This window comes from Penicillium daleae, assembly GCF_028827525.1.
Source record: "Penicillium daleae strain IBT 16125 chromosome Unknown utg000001l_segment0_segment0, whole genome shotgun sequence".
Taxonomy (NCBI): Eukaryota; Fungi; Ascomycota; class Eurotiomycetes; order Eurotiales; family Aspergillaceae; genus Penicillium; species Penicillium daleae.
In genome coordinates this window covers 2,218,873-2,240,367 of record NW_026623149.1, presented here as the reverse complement: position 1 = coordinate 2,240,367, position 21,495 = coordinate 2,218,873, and the positions used below count along the sequence as shown (strand labels likewise).

Below are 21,495 nucleotides of genomic sequence, written 5' to 3'. Positions count from 1 at the left end.
CATTGTCCCACGACCCTTAAAAGGCAACTCAATTTTGAGACTGATCCTGTAACCATTCAACAGAACTTCAGGGCCCGCGAGCGAAATCGGCAGTGATCTCCGACTTGCCTTCTTTCATCCAAGCTCCATTCACCCCCCAAGCCTTGTCGGTGTACTTTTCCTAATCAACACAAAGCACGGAAGTCCTCGAGGAGGCCCATGCATTCCCTTTTTCCTTAATATAGTTACTGGTGTTTATCCCTATCCAACCATTATCACGGGTTCATCCACTAGTTTCAGACCCAATGGCCATAAAATGGAAATAGATTGGGCCACGCAAGTCTTGGGGGCCGAAGACTTCCCGTAAGGCTGGCCGGTGCCAAGACGTGCTCTTCGCGCCTTCGGAGGGGCGGGGACGAACCTGCCAGTTAAGACGGAGGAACAATATTTGATTCTCGGGCATAAGTACCGTGTCTCAGCCCTGCCAAGAGACGAAACAAGACCGTTCGTTGCAATTTGTTCCTTTCTCGTCTTCTTTCATCTTTTTGCCTTAGTGGACTGCTCTCTTTGCCCGATTGACCGACCATTGGACTCCATGGCAAAGCCTACCATCGTCTTCGCCCCTGGCGCCTGGTACCCACCAACTGTCTTCGATGGGATCTCCAAGACGTTGCATGAACATGGGTACAACTGTCATACTATCGCTTTCCCATCTATCCAACAAGCCACCGCAGTTCAAGACCTGCAGCCAGATATCGCGGCAGTGCGAACTGTGGTCGAGCAAGAGGCTGATGCTGGCCGAGAAGTGATCATCGTTTCTCATAGTTGGTCCGGGCTCCCCGTGAACAGCGCCCTGGATGGACTGGAGCGCATCGACCGTGAAGCCGCAGGGCAGAAAGGGGGTGTGGTCAAGCTGGTGTTCATCTCGGCTTTTATCCCGCAAGTCGGCGAGAGCCTAATCAGCGCATTTGGTGGGACCCCGCCGCCGTGGTATGTGCGAGATGTAAGTGGACGCTGCCCTTCTTATTGATCAACAAATGCATAGGCATGTTATGAGATTGATCGATTGACATACTTTTCAGGAGGAAAATGGCACGGTGACAGCTAGTGACCCATTCGCATTATTCTTCCACGATGCACCCGATGGCCGAGAATGGGCCAGCACGCTTCGACCACACGCCTGGATCACCAAGAACTCACCCGCCACCAGCGCTGCATACATGAAGATCCCATCTTCGTATCTACTCTGTGTGGACGACTTTGCTATTCCCCTTGCTGTGCAGCAGTTGATGGTGGATCGGGCCCAGCGACAGGGTGCTAGCATTGAAACGGAGAAGATTAATGCGGGCCACTCACCGTGGCTTGCTCTCCCGGATCAGGTGGTGGCTTATATTCGCAAGCAGGCGGGTGAACAGGCTTAGAGGCATGCTCGAGTGCATAAGAGCTATGTACTGCATTATCGGAGCTGGAATGTATTTCAACAATCGTATTCACATGGATATCCCTCGCTGTACCAAAGATTCACTGACAACAAAAGATAAAAAGTCAGGTATAAACAAATCAATGGCCTATCTACATCGCTGGCGTAAAGCTATGTTCCAAAGTGCAAAATACCAAAATAAAAGCATCCAAAGAAGCCGCAAGCTTCATATGTGGGTAGCACTCTTCATGTCATTTACTTGTTGCAAGACAACGTCTTCATCACTTTCTTCAAGCCAGCAAACCGGCTCTTCTTCTGATTACCCTGGGCTGGGGTAGTACTCCCCTGATTGGCAGATCTGTTGGTCGAATTGCTTGAAGAGCCACCAACAGTAACCGTCAACAACTGAGGGTTCGGATCATACACACTACCAGACTGATCGGCGCCATTAGTCGGCGCCACATCATCGTACGGGAACGCATAGCCGCGGTTGTCCAGAGTTGTGGCATGGCAGATTCTGGAGTAGTGGTTTGTCACGGCATTCTGGTAGTAATTTGACACTGTCTCGCCGTTCGGTTGATTGGTGTCGATCAACAGGGTGGAGCGGTTGAATGCCGCCGCCAATCGGGCAGTGATGGCGTCTTTGGTGGCAACACCAGAGACCGCAAAGGCACCGGAGCTGTTGCTCCAGATATCTGCCGTGGATGGCTTGTCGTAGGAAATGCTTCCGGTGGAGAAAGCAAGCTTACCGTTCGAGACTTTGGCTGTGACATCGCCGGCGCTGCCTTGGGTATTGACAGTCAAAGTGGTATCGGTATATTTGGACCAAACCTGATCAACGTAGGAATCATAGTATGTCTTGAACAGGGAGTTATCCAAGGTAATACCCGTGTTGGGGGACACAGCTCGGAGATTGTTCCCATTCGTCGTGACAATAAGCTTGTCCCATCCAGCACTGTCCTTTGAGTTTTGCGTCTTGAGTGCCGTGCAGATTGTGGCGAGCCCATCCGAGGGTAGACCCTGGACGCTCTTCGAAGTACCCGAGGTATTGGTGAGCGTCAGGGCAATAGGCAGCGACACGAAATCAACAAAGGTAATGTTCACATAGAGTTGCGACGAGTTCCACGTAAACTCGCAAAAGTCCCAGTAAAGATTATAGTTGGCGTCCGATGGGTTGGATGATGAGGGCTCTACGAGTGCGGGGCCCGGGTTCAAATAGAACGTGAGCTTCGCATCGCGCACAAACCACAGTCGACCTCCCGCGATATGTGGGATGGTCACGGTCTTGGTACTGCCCGATGCACCGAGTGGGATTGCACAGTCTTGCGCAAGGGCTGTCAGTGTAGCCGATGGCGAGGTAGGGTAGTATGCCGTCTTGCCGTCCGCTTGTAGCAGAAAAAGGGCATTGTTGTTGTCGATTGCTTGGCCGGTGATGTAGGCATAGACCGTGTCTGAACCGGTTTGGTTCTTCAACGCGAAGTTCAAGGTGGACATTGTACGCGCCAATGTAGATGAGAGAGAATCTGAGTTCAGGGGCAGCTGCCAGCAGCACTTTGCCTGGTTAAAAGTAGTATGGACCTTGAGAGATCACAACACAGAGGGACAATCTGATAGGAGGAGACCAAGGCCCACTAAGAACGGGACGAAAAGCCACAGTGTTATAGAGAGATCTGGGTTGGTGCAAACACGATCTCAGCCAGCCAACATACTCCATAATATAGTATCTTCAGAGCAGCCAGTGTTGCTTCTGGACGATCTTCTTCTCCCCCGTGAAGTGCAGAAGGGCATGCTGACAGGATCCTGTGATTCAACGCCGTGATGACCTCGCGTAGTCCCCCTGGCCGAGGACTAGCCACGACGATTGGACCAGACATGCTTTCATCCTTTCGCAAATGTCGATCTTTGCTTGGACGAGGCTACACTCCAGCATCCGAGAGGCGTTCCGGCTGCAAGCGAGCCCGGTCGGCGCCACTGCGCGATCATGCCGAGTGCGCAGATGATCTCGTTCCCGCGTGTCGATCCATGACCGCATTCTTGTTTTTGCGGGGCTGGCTTCTCCACGAGGAAATATTGGCCACCACATCATGCACGAAATGCCGAGTCTGGGGTTGTTGGGTGATGGCTGTCAACTGCGTGGGAAGCGTGATGGTCGGATCCTTCTTGGCTTTGTCCGCTCAGCTCTTCTGTCGATATGATCGGCCAGTAGGAAGGCGCCCGAACGGTCTTAAGGTTGTTTCTCTTCACACCCTCAGGAACAAGATTCTGACGTTGTAACATCATAGCGTCATATCGTTGAAATGCGTGTCTAGCTGGAATTCGGTTACAATTCTCCCTTTCCTTTGCTTCGCTTCTCGTTCGTCTCTCCCAGGGAGCCTTAGGATCAGGCAAATCCACCTTGGGAAACCGACCATCTTAGAAAATGGAAAAACATTCCTGGCCTCGACCATCTACCGAAACGTCTGCCTCTCCATAATCCGAATCACTGATCAGTCGCTGGGTTGTGCAGTTCTATAGGATCGGCACGGAGACCATTCAACTCCGCTGGTTCGTACAACCTATAGACATATATCCGGTGTTGATCGCGCCTGGATATTACCTTGCCCACCAATCGTGTGTTCTCGTGCTACAGCTTGGACTTGGGGTCGTACGAGAGCGATGGCGGGTCGAGAAGCGGCTCCTCTGAAAGCAAGAAGCCGCCTCTGAAAAGAAGGCTTTTTGCAGGTCCCTGTCTTCTAGAATAGCTGGAAGTAGCGATTTTCCATTGTGCGAGAATGTCTCGTCAATGCCACATAGCTGGAAGATGGTCGGGGTCGGGACCAGATTGACCATCTCGGCCATGCTATCGCGAACAAGACCGGGAGGAATGCCACCACCACCGACGATTCGGGGCTCTTGGACCATAGTTTCTGATAAACCACTGGGCCATTTTTCGATGAGCTGGACGCAATAGTGTGAACAACCTCGGCGGTTACAATATTCGCTAACGGAGCAAATCCAAAAAACCTTCATTACAGGCCAGCCTTACCTGTCGAGATGTCACCAAGGATCAGGCAACCTAACATCTGTATAAACGCACTGGGAAGAAGAAGCGTTTGTCAAGACTGGCAATCATGAAGAGGCCATTGGAAGCATGGAGAATTGGGCACCGAGTTCCAAATACATGGTCATCGGATTACTTCAAAAACCTAGCTTGCTAATCAATACAATCGCTTCCCCTCTGGGACTGTTTTCGTCCATTAGGTGATAACTACTGACTACAGTACTAACTTGTGGAATAGTCTGTTAAATTGGTAAGAGAGATCAGCCAGCACTATCCACGGGTATTGCGGGTTACGCTTACAAACCGACCAACTAACTTACTCCGTGCTGAGCGTCCCATGGAACAGCTTCACCCAGATTGGTATAGTGCAGTCTAGGCGTAACCCGCGACCTCAAAATCGAACAGGTCACCTTCTGCTTTCCGGAGATGGTTACCAGTGCGAATCGAACAGTATGATGGCTATTGGTGGTCTCTATATTTCTAGTGCTCAACGAAGCGGGTGTACGAAGTAATGGAATCGGTGAGTTTCTGGGCAAAACGCGTCCTGATTTGCGCGGGTGGTATATCCGGGAGCACTCTCCCTGGTAGGATCTCTTGAGACTGGAATCAATGTGCTCATTGCAGATTAACGTTGAAGGACACTGTATCTGAATTAAGGCTAGAGTATGCCGCCCAGTCGATGGAATACTAAATGACCGTGTCATCGTAGCTAGTGATTCTAACGGTTTTCAGATCTAGATAGATCGGTCCAGACTTTGCTCGGATGTCATACTATTGAGAGACAATGGCGTTGTCAAACAATCCCTTCCCGTTACTCAATCAAATTACTGGACAAATTTTCACAGATAGCAAGGCTCAAACTATCCTGGCCCCCGTTGAACTCGGTTCATTGTTTCCCTGATAGGTCTCTCTAGAAGTCTGAAAGTCTCGACGTGATCTGGCCAGTCAACGACGTACGGGGCGTTAGTTGGGCCCGCGGGCCGCAGCATCCGCACCAACCTGCGAGTTCGAGTCTACCGCAGAACCCCGCCAGTGGACTAAGCAAGGAAACAGCCACAGAAATAGATGCTCTTGACGGTGTCAGAAGGTCACTTTCCACAGGATTCGCTTAACTTGAGCTGATGGATGAATAATGAACAGTCGCATCAAGACAAACACCCAGGGAACCGAAATACCGCTCGTCCCGCGTGGAAATCGGCATCTTCTGGCTGATTAATGGAGGAATGGCCACACTCCATTCGCGATGGAGCATTTTCCCCTCGCGCGCATACGAAGATTTGTTTCCAATGGATGGAGTAGTCGTTCAAATATTTAAAGGGCCTTGTCCGTCCTCCGAATAGACCCTATCCTCAACAAGCGGAAGTCCAGATCAAACCCACTTGCGAGTCAATTACGAGCGAATTCAATTAATTTCCCATCTCCAAGTTTTCGCCATCTGCAGAATTCCATCAAACATGGCCCACCTGGTTATCGTTGTCGGTGCCACTGGAACCCAAGGGGGCTCCGTGGTCAACAGCCTCCTCCAGGACTCCACCTACCGTGTCCGCGCCATCACCCGCAACCCCGATAGTGATGCCGGCAAGGCCTTGAAGGCCAAGGGCGCCGAAGTAGTCGGCGCCAATCTCAACGACGAAGAGAGTCTGGTCAATGCCTTCGCAGGTGCCTATGCCATCTTTGCGGTGACCAATTTCTTCGAACCGGCCATGAGTGTCGGTATCGACCAGGCGAGAAAGATCGAATATCAACAGGCCGTGAACATGGTCAAGGCAGCCAAGAAAACACCTACCCTGCAGCATTATCTCTGGAGTACCCTGCCTAACAGCAATGCCCTGTCCAAGGGCAGGTTCAACGTTCATTTCTTCGATGTCAAGTCCTCCGTCGACGATTATATTCGCCAGGATAAAGAGTTCCTAGCCAAGACCACCTTCCTGTACTTGACGTTCTTCTCGAAGAATATGTTCTATCCGGTGTATATCCCGATGTACCTGGTAAGTGCCAAACTATCCCCCACAGACCCACCATTATCAAATATAGATCTTGTGAGGAAGACCACCAGCTAACCAAATCCCCCTACGAATTCCAGAAACCCGCCAATAAATACGTGCAGCTGCTTCCTTTGGACAGCACCACACCCGTGCAGTCCATCGGCGACGCCGGCGTCAACACGGGCATCTTCGTCCGCTCCGTTTTGAAGAACAAGCCCGCCGGCGGCACCTACGTGCTCTGCGTTGTTGAGAGCTTCACCTTCCAGTCGTACCTGGACCTGTGGGGCGAAGCTACCGGTTTTGCAAAGGAGAAGGGCTCGGCCACTGTGGTAACCATCTCTTATGACGATTACCGCTCGCTATGGCCTGGATTTGGCGACTTGATGGGTGAGATGAATGCGTTTTGGTCCTCCGCCCGCGATCGCAGCTGGGAAACTCCGCTGGGAACCATGCCCGTCGATGCACGAGACATCATGTCTGCTGAGGATAAGGAGGCGCTGCAGTCGACTGCGACGTCCTTCCAGTTGGATGTGGCCGAGTATAAAAAAGCTATTCACTAGTGGGCTACTCTTGGGTAAGGTGGAGACTAATGAGTGTAAACAGATTGTTGTACAGTATTGACATAGAAAGAGAATTTGATTTCAATTGTATACTATTCAAACAAGTCGAGGAAGTAGAATAGTAGAATATTTCGTGTAGAAGACTAGAGCTGAAATGGGACGGCATGACGAGGTAGATGAAATCAAGTAGGTAAGCCTGACCTGCTATATGTCAACCCCTAGCCTTCTTTTTTGACACCTCTGGCTTTATCTAGATAGCACTATAGATGTCATGAAAGTAGGTAGAATGGACATGGGCATACAACTGCCCAAATTGTTGATATCGCCAGCCATCTAGTGGATGTGGATGTGCCGTGGGAGTGTTGATTGGCTGGAGGTGTATGGTTGGTGATGGCTACTCTCCAATGCTTAGATACACTTGTAGATCCCACAATTGTCTGTAGGAATGGGTTTAACTATCACTTTCTGTCCGTATTATTCACTCACTCCCTGCGACTTAACTGTCGCAGCTAATGCCCCTCCTCTACGCCCCGGCGATAACCCTCCAATGTAAGGGTGGAGGGCGCTTGTGTCACCAAAGTACTCCGTACATACGCAAAGAGGCGCTCCTTGCTGTCTCCAGCTGCACCACTCCGAGAAAAAGGGCTCTTCCGGTCTCGTGCAATAATCGACACTTGCACGAACGCCCAGACCTCGGGCTTAGTTTGCCGAAACCGTCCTACTTGGGAAAATGGTCAACGATTTAACTCTCTGGTTCATATCCACCACGCAGATCTCCGGTATTGACAACTATGGGTAACCATGAACCGCGACAAGTTCGAACCCGATCGCAGACCTTGTCACAGATTCGGCTAACGAGCCCAGCAGCTCCGAATCGTTCAATAGCCCCTTTGGCCTGACGCTGTGCTGGCCAGGGACTGGTGCACAGACCTACTGCACGCCTCAAACAAGATCGATGGGCTGCTGAGTCGTAGGGCGCCAGCATTGGCTCTCGTAAGCACCTATCGTGGGCTGTGACAGTTGGCGCTGTCACGTCGAGCCTATAAGAATAATCCGCCAGCTGCTCCACTCGGTGCGTCGCTGGCCAGTTGGGCCACGCAATCCTGTCTGGTTCTCGCTGACTACAGTACTAAAGTATTATTGTTCCCACTTGCTGCGCTGCTCCGCTTTGTGTTCATCGCCTCGCTGTGGATAAGAATAAGCAGGCATCGCCGCCGAGCTGCTGTCTCGCCTGGTCCACTCGTGCTTAGAATTATTGCTTCTTCAGATTGTATTAACTTATTACTCCCTGCTGGTCCCCACCGTTTATTACTCTCGTCTCTCGTCTCTCGCTTCTTACTTTTACTCTTTCGCATCATTCCTCGACCTCGAAATCCTGGGGGCTTCTCTTCCATGCATTGGACAGATCTCTAGGGCCCGCTGCCCGCATCGCACCATGTACATTCCACAGAAACGCGATCTCAGCCACAAGAATAGTGTCTTCATCATTGTATGCTTATCTTCTCCTTCCTAGCGGATTTGATCACCACAGTTTGTGCGGTCGCATCGTCTCTGATCTCTTCTCTTCTCCTGCGCTTCAGAGTACTAACCCAACGTTGCCTGTCTTCTAGTGCGCCTCGGTCATTGTCTTCGTTGTCGCCGTCTGCTTTTGTGTCTATTTCGGCGCCCGATGGCTTCGGCAGCGCTACTACGAGCCCAAGTACATTCCGGGGCAGACCTTGAAGCAGAAATGGAAGCAATGGTGTCCTGGAACCTCCTCTTATGGGCAGGTCCCGAGCCAAGGTTGTCAAAACAATGACACCTCCTATCAGGGTGCCAGCCCCGAGATGGCGGTCGCGAACAATCGCAATGGCAATGCGGGTCCGCATCGTGAAACGTCCGTCCGGTCGATCATGACATTACCACCTTACTCGGTGAGCCCGAAACCAACTGAACAAATTATCGCCCGCGAGGGTGAACGCGCCGGCATGGATCGGGTCGTGGAATTCCCGGAGACGGTCGAGGAACAAGAAACACGCCGTGAAGATCAAATGGAAGCGCTCTATCAACTGCGGGTCCAGCGGCGGCAGGAACTCGACGACCGCGAGGCTCGCCGTCGCGAACGCCGGGAGGCCCGGGAAAGAGGTGATTCAATTCGTCTGGAGCAGTTGAATCAAGAATCTCGCGCCCGGACCCGCCAGCGCCGCGAGGCCGCCGAAAGCAACCCTTCGATCAGCGCGGCGGCAATCATCGCTGAACACCAGTCCCGCGAAAGGGAACGGCGCATCTCCAGTGTCAGTTACGCTGATATCGGTCACGTTCGACATGATGGATCACGGGTTCGACGTGATTCATACGCCTCGGATTCCGATCGCAACCCACTTCTCCAGAGTCTTGCTATGCCTGCGTCATCATCGTCGTCGTTGATGGATGCCCCCAGCACCAACTCACGCGTTGTGTCTTTCGCTTCCACGCTATCCACCGAGGCAGACTCACTGCTCCTCCACCCGACATCAACTCGCGCGTCGTCGATTCGCCCAGTCTCCCCTGGCACACGAAGAAGGAGATCTGGGTATCCTTAACACCCTCCCGCCACCCGATTACGATCACCATGATTGGCGTGACAGGGATCAAGTCGAAACAAGGCCGACAGGCGATAGTTAGAATTGTTTTTGAATCGTTTTTCCAAGTTAGCAGCGTATTCCTGGGCAAATCTGCCGTTTGATCAATACCCCCCATTGTGATAGATTCCGCGTTCAAAACTGCGTTGTACATTAATGTTACCATGATATTTACATTTTTACGACTTCTACCTGTACTGAGTAGCAATTGCAAAGGATCTCAATCTATTTATTTGGCAAGGTAATCTCGGAGTTCAGACCACAATCCTAGATATATGATGGGAACAATGTTTTAGGGTCAACAGAAATTTTAAGATACAATACACGCAAGTTGACGACCAAGTCGACGACTATCAAGAACGCTCACTCGGCGTCCAATGGGCAAACCGGCGGCTGATCATTAACTTGAATACCACCACGCTTCTTCTCAAGTGTGTCATGATAGGGAAGTTTCCAACCTCCTTCAGACTCGGGCGCAGAAAGCCAAAGTCGCATCAGGTGTCGTCGCCGGGCGGGCTGGCCATCCTCGTCGACCGCGCCGGGAGGATGGTCAGTATAGGCCGTTCGCGCGTGAAAGACGTGCGAGTTGCTGAGGAACTGAATGTCCCCGGGTGCCAAAATCATGTGCAGAGCAAGTTCACCACAGGTTTTCTCGAAGATCTCCATCGCGTACTTCTGCTTGTCTGAGAGAGCGGGGATTTTGGCGTTTGGGCCTGAGTTGAATCGCGATAGAGAAGTGACGTTCATCGGGTCGAATCTCGCATAGACCCGAGGGTTGTCGCCGGCGCGCTCATTCTCGAGGTAAAAGATGCTGCCACGAATCCAGGGATCTTGTCCGTCCGAGACCTCGCCTTTGCGATCGAAATACCAATTCGGCTCGACCAGGGTTTCGACAACGTCGGGGTGTCTCTCTTGAAGCACGTTGAATAGATGGTGTGTGGAGACAATGTCGGATTCACCCCCAGAAAGGGATTTGGCGATGCACAAAAGTCCCACGATGTCAGAACCATCCGTGTGGAAGTATTGGCTGTTGGAGAGTCAGTATCATATAGATGATGATTAGTATGCGTCTATGTTGGAACATACCGAGCATTGGTGCGGTAAATGCGAACCCTATCAGTCTTGGTAGGATCCTCTCCAAGATCCTTGACATGGCCTAGAACGTGTCCACGGCCGTTCTGGCTGGTGAAGTATCCCAAATAGGTTCCAAGACCCATGTAGGCAGTGGCACATTTACGAAGATCCCACTCACGGACCGGAATGCCCTTGAATAGGAAAAAGCCTTTGCCATCGATCAAATCCTTTCGCAAGGCTTCGAGCCGATTCGAAAGCTTGGGAAGGGGGAAGTTTGCCTGCAAGCCTTCTTAGCAACTTCATCTCTCTCATTTCTGTTATGCAAAACTGACCTTGGAGATACCCGTCAGAGGCAAGTCTTTCTGGATGAAGTCGTCCGTGACGGCTTCCAGCTCTTTAATTTCCTCATCGGTGAATGTATGAGTCCAAAGCTCTGGCTTTTCGCGATAGTCCTCGGCCTTCCAGACAGTAGGCCCGCCATGGACCTTTGGAAAGTCACTGTATGGACGAACTCGTGAATACACGGGTGGGTGTTGTCCCGATGTTTTCAGTCCATCAGGAAAAACCGAGAGATTAATAGTGGTTGAGGTAGTTGAGGAAGTTTCCGTCTCTACCACTGTTGATGCCATGATAACGTCCGCTCAGAATATCGATTTATTTCATGTGAACCGAAGCTCAATTCTGCGCTCGATATCTTTTTGAAAGTTCAAGGACCATGCAACACGTTCTTCCAACTAATATATGAACGTTCTCGACAGTTGAAGTCATGCTTGTATATTCCCCGCATCGGTCGGTCGGTCGGATCGATCGGCAACTGCCTTGAGTTCAGAATGGTACAGCCCAGCTTGTGTCCTGGGATCACAAACCACGAAGCGCAACTACGGTCGGCTCGTCGGCTAATCGGTCAGAACCCCGATACTGCCACTGATCACGCAAGATGGTGTGATCGTCCAGTGCCTGAAAGGACCACATCAGCGACAGAAAAAATTTGTGTAGTCTGAAACTTGCAACATACTTGGTTCCCTCTGGATATTCTTGGATTATGTAAAATCTCGTGGCTGGAAACTATACATACGCCGAGATGGTGCCCGAGAAAAACATGATCACCTAGAGCCTTTGTTTTCTCCACTTCAAACTACGCACCCAGACATCACCTAAATTATAGAGTCGATAAAGTAGGTATATCCTTCTCTATGTTCATATGTTATAAGCTTCTCTAATTAATTACAAAGTTCCATAGATAATTACCGTACTTCCCTGTAATGGTTCACTTCCACAGCAAGAGTAAATTTCACAAGAAAAAAGGGACAACGTCGCACCCGGAAACGTTCATTACTTTGACTTGTGATGATTCCAACTCAGCTACTCAAGCGTGGAGCACTGTAGATGCGGGAGAGCCGTCTGCGGCAGCTGCCTCTATATCTCCTTTCGATGCCGGTCGAGTTGGGGGGACTGTCTTCTTGCTCAAGCCACTGATAGGGAGGGTGTTCAGGTCAAGCAGATACATGTACCAGTAGAACGTTCCTAGTCATTGTTTAGTAAGTTAATGGGGTTTCTCGGCGTATCACAAATCAGTTACTCACCGCAGAAGAGGCCACCACCAAGGATGTTTCCAATCAAGGTAGGGATAATACCCTTCCAGATATACAGGCCAACGCTGATTCCAGGAGCATCGAGCCAAATTCCCAGGGGGATGAATGTCATATTGGCAACAACGTGGTCGAATCCGAGAGAGACGAAAGCAAAGATAGGCCACCAGATACCAATGATTTTGGATGCCAGATCACGTCCTTGCAAACCGAAGAAGCATCCGAGACAAACTAGCCAATTGCAACCAATTCCACGAAGGAAGATCATGTGAAAGTCTGGTGTTACTTGCTTCTTTGTGGCAAAACTGATCACGGCAGACTTGAAGGGGTCCTTAGAGAAGACCTCGCCGTCTATTCACTTGAGGTCAGTTACATTCTGGGATAGGAGGGTTGGAGGTGCACGAACATCCAAAGATAATTGCAACCATGAATAGGGAGCCAGCCAAGTTTCCCAAAAAGGTCACGACCCAGTGCACAAGCATTTTCCACCACGGTAGTCGGCGTTGCAATGCTGCAACGGTGGTGAACTAATCACTTGTTAATTGCTTTATCGCCGAAGTTTTGATGTCGACCAGATAATCAACCTACCATGAAGGAGCCCGTGCAAAGATCGGCACCGGTTAGAATGATCATGCACAGCCCGTAAGGGAAGACCAAGGCACTGATGGTGCGGATCAAGCCCGCAGCGTTCTCTTGGAACCAAGGGGAGGCATTGGTGCTCAGAGCGGTTCCACATGCGAAAGAGAGCAAGCATCCAGCAGAAATAGAACTAAAGAATACCTTGTCCAATCGCATGTTACCTTTGTGCACACCTGTGTTGGCCACAGCCTCAATCACCTCCAAGGGTGAGAATGAGTCGAAGGTCATTGTGGGCGGATTGATCTCTTTCACCAGCAATAGTGAGATGAAAGTACAGGATTTTTCTGGTCGAGGGATATAATTGTTTTCAAAGGAGAACCTTTTGACTTAAGAATAGCTTGAAAGAGAAACAGACATCAACTATAGAATTTACTTGGCATATATAACCATTGCTAGACTCGAGAGCATCATGCCTTCACGCGATATATTCCGTGTCCCTTCAGGGACCAATGCCTTTTTAATAAGACTCATGATTGGTTTCTGATAAGGCAGCCGTAGCAGATCCTTTCAACCCCATCATTCATTCGTGATGGGGAAAACATAGAGAATAAACTCGCGTTCGTGATGAAGTTGCATAAGGGTTGCTCGCATCCATAGTTGACCCGGGGGACCAACAGATGAGCGGCAACTTATCATCCTTGGCAAAGATAACAGCCAGCACTAAAATTTTGGGCGATGCATCTCCGCGGACCAGTGTGTTTGGAATGCATTTATTGGAAATCCCTAGCAAGTCCATTGCTTTTGTTGGCGTAGATTAGATTCATCTTTTACGGGGCATCCTTATAAAAAGGAAGGATACCTATCAATTGACCATTAGATAGTTACATGGAAACCCATGCATTGTTTACCATTGATGGACTACCTAAATTCGAGTTCTCCGTAATATATTTAGCTTAGTTCAATCAGATTTCATTGTCTCATCTGAATCGCCATTCCTACCACTGCCGCGGGTATTAGGTAAAAGTATCGGTTGATTTCATTCCTTTTATAAAGCTTGGTGAAATTCAAGTGATCGCCATCATACCGGGGTCGAAGCGATGATCATTGCCGTGCGATATTGTCTATCTCAAGCTCAGGCCAATATGAATGGGATATGTTATCTGTAGAAATAGACTAGTGAGAAACATAAACGAGAGATGAATGTTCAAGATCGGACCCAATGGCCTGGCTCTGGGTCGATCGTGGAGCTGCGGGTTTGTTACTTTGTATTTACGTAGCGAACTAGTGGAGGTCCTGCCAGGGTCAATAATGCGTTGTGGATGGTCATCTTCTTATCTTTGTAATGCCATCCACCATCATTTGATTGCAAATCACGGCAACTAGTGCCACACAGACGCCCACAAGCCGGAGGCTTGAAGCCCCCCGTACCCCATACATGGAGCTGGCTAGCATGTGTAGAAGGGCCTGTGGGTCGATCGGCAGAGGAGCAGAATGGCTCGGACCGCGAGGGAAAGCCAGTGAGATGGGATGACTTTGGAAGTTCATGACACTGAACGCTGAATCACACATCCAAATGATGTCTGTTTGGTTTCTGGTATCCCCAAGCCTTGAACTGGTGATTCTGATTTCCAGGGTTGTGAAATTGAGAGGCGAGTGAGGAATAATGACGTCACACCCACGACACAAAATCGCCAGTAGATCAGGAACGACGACTCTTAAAATGATATTTCAGTGGCACAATTTGGTCGGTAAGACAATTTATTCCATATCTCAAAATGGTGAAGGACAAGGATACCGTGATCAGGTAGGTACTCTTTGCTGAATGCCCTACTAGCAGATAAGGTTGTGGCTGACTCCAAGCGAGCGAGTTCAATGAGCTTGTCAATATGACCCCGAATGAGCTCCGCGATTGGCTCAAAGAGGAGCAATCGCAGTCGTCGGGGTGGATCGGCGAATCTGGCGAGACTATCGGTCACGAGAGGTAAATGGGCAACCTCGGCGATTCCATTGGAGCCAGAAATTCAATTTGAAGCATTCAAACTGACCAAGAACAACAATACAGTGGTCGCAAGATAGTGGAGATTTTGGAACACAATCCAAGTCGTAAGCCTTCTGGTTATGATGATTCTGAAATCGATCATATGCGAAAGGTTGTGTCCTACTGCAAGCGACATCTCGCCCAGGAAGAGATTGCTAAACGGAACCCGAATAGCAAGAGCTATCGCTCTCTCAAGAATTGGGGACATGATGCTCTGAAGCAGTAAACTAGGTGGGATCGATGAAGAAGTGAATGATCCTGTATAATTATAGCACGCCTATGACAATGTCCAGTATCTATTTCATAGTCAATTGACCGAGAATTCAAGGTAATTATCCATTCTCCAGAACACTATCTGGCCCGACCACCTATGCGTCCTCCATCCGTCGAATCATATCTTACGTACTTTAGTAAAGACTAGGACAGAATAATTTAGCAAGCAATCAAGACCTCTGTTCCTAAGCCATCGGTGGATGCAACCATCAGTGCACACTTAAAGCAGCACTTGCCCCCTTCACGCCTCCATATCACTGCATTAGTCCCCGTATGGCAGCACCACGCACGCGCAAATACCTCACTGGCAGGTCCTCCCGTAGCGTTCACAACCAGAATAGTCGTATCGGCAGCGGCATCGCCTTTTTTGGAGATACGCGGGAGCTCCTCGATTCCTTTCGCGGCAAATGTGTAACGGTCTGCCGCACGTGGATCTATCTTGTGAACGCCGCGACATGGTGGGGTGGCAATGAAGGCACTGTTGGTGTAGAGTGTGAATGTAACAAAGGTACCACTGCGTCCAAGGCGGAAGTCAATGCGTGCCGTATAATGAGCAGCATCTTTGGCACTTAAATCAGCTTTCGGCGCTTTGGATAGACGAATAGTCTGAACTGCGACCGTATCAAGGGATGGTTCAGGGGCCGTTGGTAACATCCACTCTCCGCTATGACCCTGCCCATCCGTGCTCGACCAGGTTGTTTCTGCTGTATCTCCGATGCCAGAGTCCAGTTCCAGTGGAGGGAAGGGAGGTTGTCGAGTCGACAAAGAAACAGTGAGGCCAAGGCGGCATTCCGGAAGGGAAGGTGAAGGACATGGCCCAATCCAACCACCTAAACGACGAACCTTGCAATGACCTGTTTGCTGCTCCCGAGACAGTGGCGCGAGGACCTTGCCTAGTACAGAACGGGTATGCCAGTATGAGGCTTCTGGATATACAATGCCATAGTTTCCTTCGCGAACCTTGACGGTCTCGGTGGGCATGTGGGCTCGCAACGTCGGCGAGAGCTTGTACAGAGCACCAACGAGAATGAGCGGGAAGTGAGCACCTGGGAATACTAGCCCACCCATCCAGTCGTGAATTCGCACGTCAACACTTATTTCGTGGGGTTGTGCCCCAAGTAGATGGTTCGCTGCCTCACGGACCTCGTCCGCATAAGGCCACTGCATGTCATCGACAAATTTGATAATTCCATTCATCTGCCGTTGAAGCACAGACTTAGGCACCCCATAACCCCCAGTAGGTTTAATCTCCATGTTTCGTGCCCACAGATCAGCTGCTATCATGTCATAGATAACCCTGGAGGTGATCCCTCCGTACCAGCTTTGATTGGCTAGCTGAATGCGCAGTGTCAACTCCCGCGCGACAAGCATTTGTCGCATAAAGTCTGCAAATCCAAACCGCGAATTCGGATCAATCTTCTCGTAGAATGCGAGAAGAGCAATACTACCATTCACCTGGAAGCTGGGTAATATTGAGCTGCTCAGGGCCCCGAGCAGGTCGGTAATTTGATGCCGCAGCTTGAATGCCTCTTCTGGATCGAGCCATGTGTACCTGCAGTATCATTAGCGCGGCAGTTCTTTAAATTCTCAGAAATTGTATGTCCCTTAGACGTACTCGCTAGGGCCGATCAGCTCCCGCACCTGCTCGTACCCCTTCCTGTCTGTAAAGTTGTCTCCAAGTCCCTCCTCAACCAGTGTCTTCCACCTCTTGTCAATAAAGTCTGTGTGAAGCTGCTTTGAGGTGACTCGCTGCCAGCTAGGAGGATTTTCTCTCTTCTCCAGCTCTGGTAACCTTTTCCAGAAAGTGGCCTCCCTAGCAAATCCAGTCAAGGAGACTGATCCAGGAGACCACCCGGCGTACTCTCTGTCGCCCACGACTTCCATCTCCAGCAGATTCGATGACACACCTATTAGAGAGTCCGATACATACTGTAGGTCTTTGAGATTGTTAGTGGCGTAGATTGCGACAGGAAAAGAAATCACACATCATACCGAATATTGTATCCGAAACTGGCTGAACTTCTGCTAGTTCTGGAGTCTCGCCTAGTCCAACAAGCCATGAAAAGCATGATATGCTATTAGGCTTATGGTAGGCTTTGTGTATCACTAATGCCCCGGTGTCATCATAAAGATCGCCTGCAGAGGTTGTACACACAGGAGGAGAGTCGAGAGAACCGGCGACGGTGCCAGCAATTAGATCTTGAACTACAGACTTCGACCCTAATAGTGAAGACTGTGTAGGTGGATTATTTAATTCTTCAGCTGCCAAATTTTTGGGCAGAGCTGTGACCTGCACAACCTTTGGTGTTGGCTTCACGACGCCCTGTGGACCCCTCGTTGACAGCATCTCAAGTCTCAAACTCGCCGTCTCGGCGATGAGATCTGTCACCTCGTCAGCAGCAGTGACAAGATTTTGTAGTTGATCCACATCATTGCTCCGCATAATGGCAGTGCGCATCTGCACTCGCGTCTTATCTCGGATCGCTGGGAGTAGGGAATCTAGCGAGTCATTGATGGCTTTCAGCTCCGCAACAAGGCCTCGGAATTTGCGTTCGTCCGTAATAGCCCATCTGGCTTTTTTCAAGGTTGATGTCTTCTCCTGGACATTCGATGTACGTTGTTGGAATCTTGTGTAGGTTTTCTTAAAGGTAGTGAGAAGCATCTGCCGTGTTGGTGCTTCGGTCAAGAACGGCGTTGATTGCTTTTCTTGGCCGTCATTTTGTTCAACCAGGCCATATCGACTCCGGAGTTGCTCAATATCTTTAAAATAATGTGAAAAGCAAGCCAAAAGTCCTGCCACAGCTGGCCGCAAAGGAGCTCCTCGAAGGGACTCGTCGAGAATATCGAGGCCATTAGCGGTATCATCTTCGGGTCTGTTCGGGTCGATATCTGTCAGGCCTGCAGATTCTCCCCAGACCATGAGTCGCAGGCGTTCAACCTCTATTTTCGTCTGGAGAATTTCGCGATTGACGCTGTATCTTGCAGCCGCCGAGAGTGTGTCGAGCGTCTCGATGCAGGTATTAAAGAGGGCTGCCAACCCGACGACCCCAATTGCCGTACTTGCGATCTCCATTTGCGGTGCTTCTTCTTATGATTAGTTCGCGCGAGGAGTCTTAGTGCTGTCATTCCAGGTCAGGTCGAAGAAGAGGGCAGTGAAACGACTATGCCAGATGTTACGGGCACAGCCTCATGCCAAGCCGCTTGTGTACAAGGTGGAGGGACTGTCCTCGCAAGGCGCAAATGTATACGAGGTTGCGGGGTCACCACCAAGTTACGGGTCTGCTATTCCAAGTTGGAGGCTCAGCGTGTAAATATCGGACGGACAGCTTGGCTAACTTGCTAGTACTTTAGACTGTAGAGATAAACTCATCTTACTCAGAATCACGACATTGACCAGATAACGCAGCCTATGACAAGACCGCCCTGACTGGCAGCCTTAACTGCACATGCAAAGCATGCCCCTTGTCCCCTCACGAGGATGGCATGTTGTCCGTTTTGAGCGCACCATGCCCGCGCGACTAGCTCACATTCTCCCTTCCCAGTGGCATCAATGATGAGCACCCTCTTGTCAGTGTGAACATAGTCCGGAAGTTGACTCGTTCTCAATATGTGTTGCATCTTGGGAAGATCTTGCTGACGGACAGCATGAGGTCCATCTATACATGCTGGCGCCGCAACAAATACGGGGTTGCTATAGAGGGTGAAGTGAACTGGGCGGTCATTGATAATAATCTCCAGAATAGCCCTTCGTTCTGGCTCTCCATCATCATCCTCATTGTCCGTCTGGATTGTGCCTTGTGCAGGTGATGAGCTGCCTTGCAAGGCTGAACCCTGCTTTTGGAAGCGCACAGCGCGAAACTCGACGCGATCTGATGATTCAGACGGCCCGATAGGTACTGCCCATTTTGAACGGTCGCCCATGCCACGAATCCAATCTGCCGCACTTGAACCATCTTCGCGGCCATGGAACGGAGCGAACCGACCCTCATTCGCAGATTGATCACTGGCCATAAAGCGATTGAAGGCCACATCTCTTGCGTGGACACGCCACCAACCCTCCTTGATCGCCCCATCTCGGACATCCACCGGAGCCGGGCATGGCCCAACCCAGCCATTGGCCGCTCTGACCCCCTGCATCCCGCCCAAAACACGGCCCAACACCGTTTTGGCCCGCCAGTATGATCGGTCTTTAAGTACTAGCCCCGAAGTGTAATATGCAGCCGCTCCCAGGCGCTGCAAACTTGGTGTGGCTGCGACTACCGCAGCCATGATCGCAAAAATGAAGGCATTCCCTGGGAGCATGAGGCCATATAGCCAGTCCCAGAGATGAGTGCTGCTATTCATACCCGACCTGATACTGGCGTATGCTTCTTCTGTAAAGACGCGCATCTCCCCAAGAGCTGGCCACGCCATCAATTCGGCAAAACGAACAAGTCCTTCAACTTGTCGTTCATGGACAAGGCTATGGAGTTCGACATAGTTGGGTTTCCCTTTCGGGTCGGGCATCTTGACATGGACACCGTCAAGCCAGCGTTCTGAAGCGTGTATAGCGGCGACAATTCGACGACTCACGTTGCCAAAAGCAATATCAGAGAGTCGCTGCATGCGCATGCGTAGTTCGTGAGCTAGTATCACCTCCAGAAGGAAGCTATAAAGGCTATCGGATGTGCTGAGGGCGATGGTAGCCAGTGAGGCGCCGTCAAGCACGTCCGGGAAGTCTCTGCGGCGATTGAGAACGCTTAACAACTCTATGACTTGGTCCTGCAGGCTGGACCCCATGCGGGCGGGACCGATAAGCTGTTCGAGATTGTTACGCTCGTCGGCTTTCCAATACCGGTCGCCTTGAAGCTGTGTGCGACGCACGCGGTCGAGTAGCTTCTCAAATGGAACTTCCGGCAAGGCCCCCAAGGTGTTATAGAATTGCTCGGTTGCGGGGTTGTTATCATGTATCCACGTATTGAAATCGGCGATATAGCCATTCACACTTCGTGTACCAGGGAGCTTCCCTTCGTATAGACGATGGCACTGAGCAGTGTGAGCGGGGATATTTTTTTGAATTCTTTGAATCGACCCTTTTGGTTACATACCTCTATATCCTGTCGGCTGAAGTCGGCCTGGTCATGTCTTTCCCGGTCGGACATGTACATTAATGCTGATTAGAAGATTTAGAGACATGCAAGATAGTAAGAAGGTAGGTTCGTGACTTACACCATGCCAAGTAAGAATGTTTGACGTATTGAGCTTCTTTATGTCTCTCAACCATATAGTCATTGCTATCCATACCATAAAATGAGTACTCAGCGAAACAATCCCCTCCCTTGACTGCACCAAGACTGAATTGCAGCCCTCCTCGGAGCTCAACTCGCTTGCTCATGGAGGCCTCAAGCTTGCCCAGTTGTCTGGTGAGGCGGTTGACATCAATCTCAACAATACTATCATCAGTCTCCACAGTTTGGTTCTCGGCGACGCTCTGGGAGTACTGAGACAGTTGGGTAATGCGGACACTCGCTGCTTCCACAAGTGATTCTCCTCCATCCAAGTCAGAGACAGCCTGTTCGACGATCTGGAGACCGTTCAGGTCTGTTGACGCCTTGATCTCATCTGCCATGATCTGACGTGAATCTGCATCTATTTCTGGAAAGAGTAAAGCCAGGCTATCATTGAAGCCGCGAAGATCTTCAACAAAGCGCTCGAACCGCTTCTTGTCTTTGATAGCCCATTTCACCGCTGCGACCATGGACGAGCTTCGTTGAATCTGCGAAGCAGATACTTGCAGACGAACATAGGTTTTGCGAAATGTCGTAGACAATACGTTATTCTCATCGCTGGTGGCAATCGACCCAGTCGTTTTCGTCGCTTGTAAACCATACCTCCTCGTAAGGGAGCCACTATCCTCGAACAGCCGTCGCATACAACTCAGGATATCAGAAACAGCTCTGACCATCCGCGGCTCAACGAGCCGAGGGTCTACGCTGTCATTCTGGTTGGGCTTTTCCCCCTGGCCTGGAACCAGTCTAGTCAAGCCCACGGCATCTCCCCATAGCGCGAGACGAACTCGTTCAATGCCAACTTTTGTAGATAGAATTTCATAGTCCATTCCGAGATTCCGACCATTTTCAAACGTCTCGAAGAGTTCGAGACATGTCTTGAATAAAGTGGCAAGAGAGATAGCTCCGATCGAAACTCCAAGTACATCCATGGTCGATGCAGGTAGAATAGATGATCATGTCGAAGCATTCGATGAGAATTAATGCTGCACAAAAGCGTTATTCGTCTGAGCCGCAGCCAAGTCCCGCCCCTCATTTCCAAGTTCGTATTCCCACTCGCGGGCTGTTCAACTAGTCTGGAATCGGATGCG

The 21,495-nt window shown here is 50.4% G+C and overlaps 10 protein-coding genes across 10 annotated transcripts; 4 read left to right on the top strand and 6 right to left on the bottom strand.

The window, feature by feature from the left end:
• Window positions 1–574: 574 nt before the first annotated feature.
• On the top strand, window positions 575–1,400 carry N7458_000697 (alpha/beta hydrolase; the record flags this gene model as incomplete). Its single annotated transcript, XM_056904091.1, has 2 exons — window positions 575–982; window positions 1,062–1,400. The coding sequence occupies 2 exons, from the start codon at window positions 575–577 to the stop codon at window positions 1,398–1,400; spliced, it is 747 nt and encodes a 248-aa protein (XP_056771858.1).
• Window positions 1,401–1,654: 254 nt separating this feature from the next.
• N7458_000696 (glycoside hydrolase family 64 protein) lies at window positions 1,655–2,893 on the bottom strand (the record flags this gene model as incomplete). Its single annotated transcript, XM_056904090.1, has 1 exon — window positions 1,655–2,893. The coding sequence occupies one exon, from the start codon at window positions 2,891–2,893 to the stop codon at window positions 1,655–1,657; it is 1,239 nt and encodes a 412-aa protein (XP_056771857.1).
• A 985-nt stretch (window positions 2,894–3,878) lies between these two features.
• Window positions 3,879–4,300, bottom strand: N7458_000695 (uncharacterized protein; the record flags this gene model as incomplete). The annotated part of the gene is made up of 2 exons (XM_056904089.1): window positions 3,879–3,954; window positions 3,996–4,300. The coding sequence occupies 2 exons, from the start codon at window positions 4,298–4,300 to the stop codon at window positions 3,879–3,881; spliced, it is 381 nt and encodes a 126-aa protein (XP_056771856.1).
• A 1,593-nt stretch (window positions 4,301–5,893) lies between these two features.
• On the top strand, window positions 5,894–6,984 carry N7458_000694 (NmrA/HSCARG family protein; the record flags this gene model as incomplete). Its single annotated transcript, XM_056904088.1, has 2 exons — window positions 5,894–6,427; window positions 6,523–6,984. The coding sequence occupies 2 exons, from the start codon at window positions 5,894–5,896 to the stop codon at window positions 6,982–6,984; spliced, it is 996 nt and encodes a 331-aa protein (XP_056771855.1).
• Window positions 6,985–8,419: 1,435 nt separating this feature from the next.
• Window positions 8,420–9,627, top strand: N7458_000693 (uncharacterized protein; the record flags this gene model as incomplete). Its single annotated transcript, XM_056904087.1, has 3 exons — window positions 8,420–8,473; window positions 8,595–9,419; window positions 9,505–9,627. 3 exons carry the CDS (start codon window positions 8,420–8,422, stop codon window positions 9,625–9,627), a joined length of 1,002 nt encoding a protein of 333 aa, XP_056771854.1.
• Window positions 9,628–9,947: 320 nt separating this feature from the next.
• On the bottom strand, window positions 9,948–11,287 carry N7458_000692 (TauD/TfdA family dioxygenase; the record flags this gene model as incomplete). Its single annotated transcript, XM_056904086.1, has 3 exons — window positions 9,948–10,611; window positions 10,671–10,936; window positions 10,991–11,287. The coding sequence occupies 3 exons, from the start codon at window positions 11,285–11,287 to the stop codon at window positions 9,948–9,950; spliced, it is 1,227 nt and encodes a 408-aa protein (XP_056771853.1).
• A 737-nt stretch (window positions 11,288–12,024) lies between these two features.
• On the bottom strand, window positions 12,025–13,114 carry N7458_000691 (formate/nitrite transporter family protein; the record flags this gene model as incomplete). Its single annotated transcript, XM_056904085.1, has 4 exons — window positions 12,025–12,182; window positions 12,242–12,598; window positions 12,654–12,774; window positions 12,836–13,114. The coding sequence occupies 4 exons, from the start codon at window positions 13,112–13,114 to the stop codon at window positions 12,025–12,027; spliced, it is 915 nt and encodes a 304-aa protein (XP_056771852.1).
• A 1,487-nt stretch (window positions 13,115–14,601) lies between these two features.
• On the top strand, window positions 14,602–15,090 carry N7458_000690 (DUF3140 domain-containing protein; the record flags this gene model as incomplete). Its single annotated transcript, XM_056904084.1, has 3 exons — window positions 14,602–14,630; window positions 14,691–14,807; window positions 14,889–15,090. 3 exons carry the CDS (start codon window positions 14,602–14,604, stop codon window positions 15,088–15,090), a joined length of 348 nt encoding a protein of 115 aa, XP_056771851.1.
• Window positions 15,091–15,296: 206 nt separating this feature from the next.
• N7458_000689 (uncharacterized protein) lies at window positions 15,297–18,210 on the bottom strand (the record flags this gene model as incomplete). The annotated part of the gene is made up of 3 exons (XM_056904083.1): window positions 15,297–16,689; window positions 16,753–17,044; window positions 17,130–18,210. The coding sequence occupies 3 exons, from the start codon at window positions 18,208–18,210 to the stop codon at window positions 15,297–15,299; spliced, it is 2,766 nt and encodes a 921-aa protein (XP_056771850.1).
• A 308-nt stretch (window positions 18,211–18,518) lies between these two features.
• On the bottom strand, window positions 18,519–21,336 carry N7458_000688 (uncharacterized protein; the record flags this gene model as incomplete). The annotated part of the gene is made up of 3 exons (XM_056904082.1): window positions 18,519–20,162; window positions 20,225–20,289; window positions 20,346–21,336. 3 exons carry the CDS (start codon window positions 21,334–21,336, stop codon window positions 18,519–18,521), a joined length of 2,700 nt encoding a protein of 899 aa, XP_056771849.1.
• Window positions 21,337–21,495: the final 159 nt, after the last annotated feature.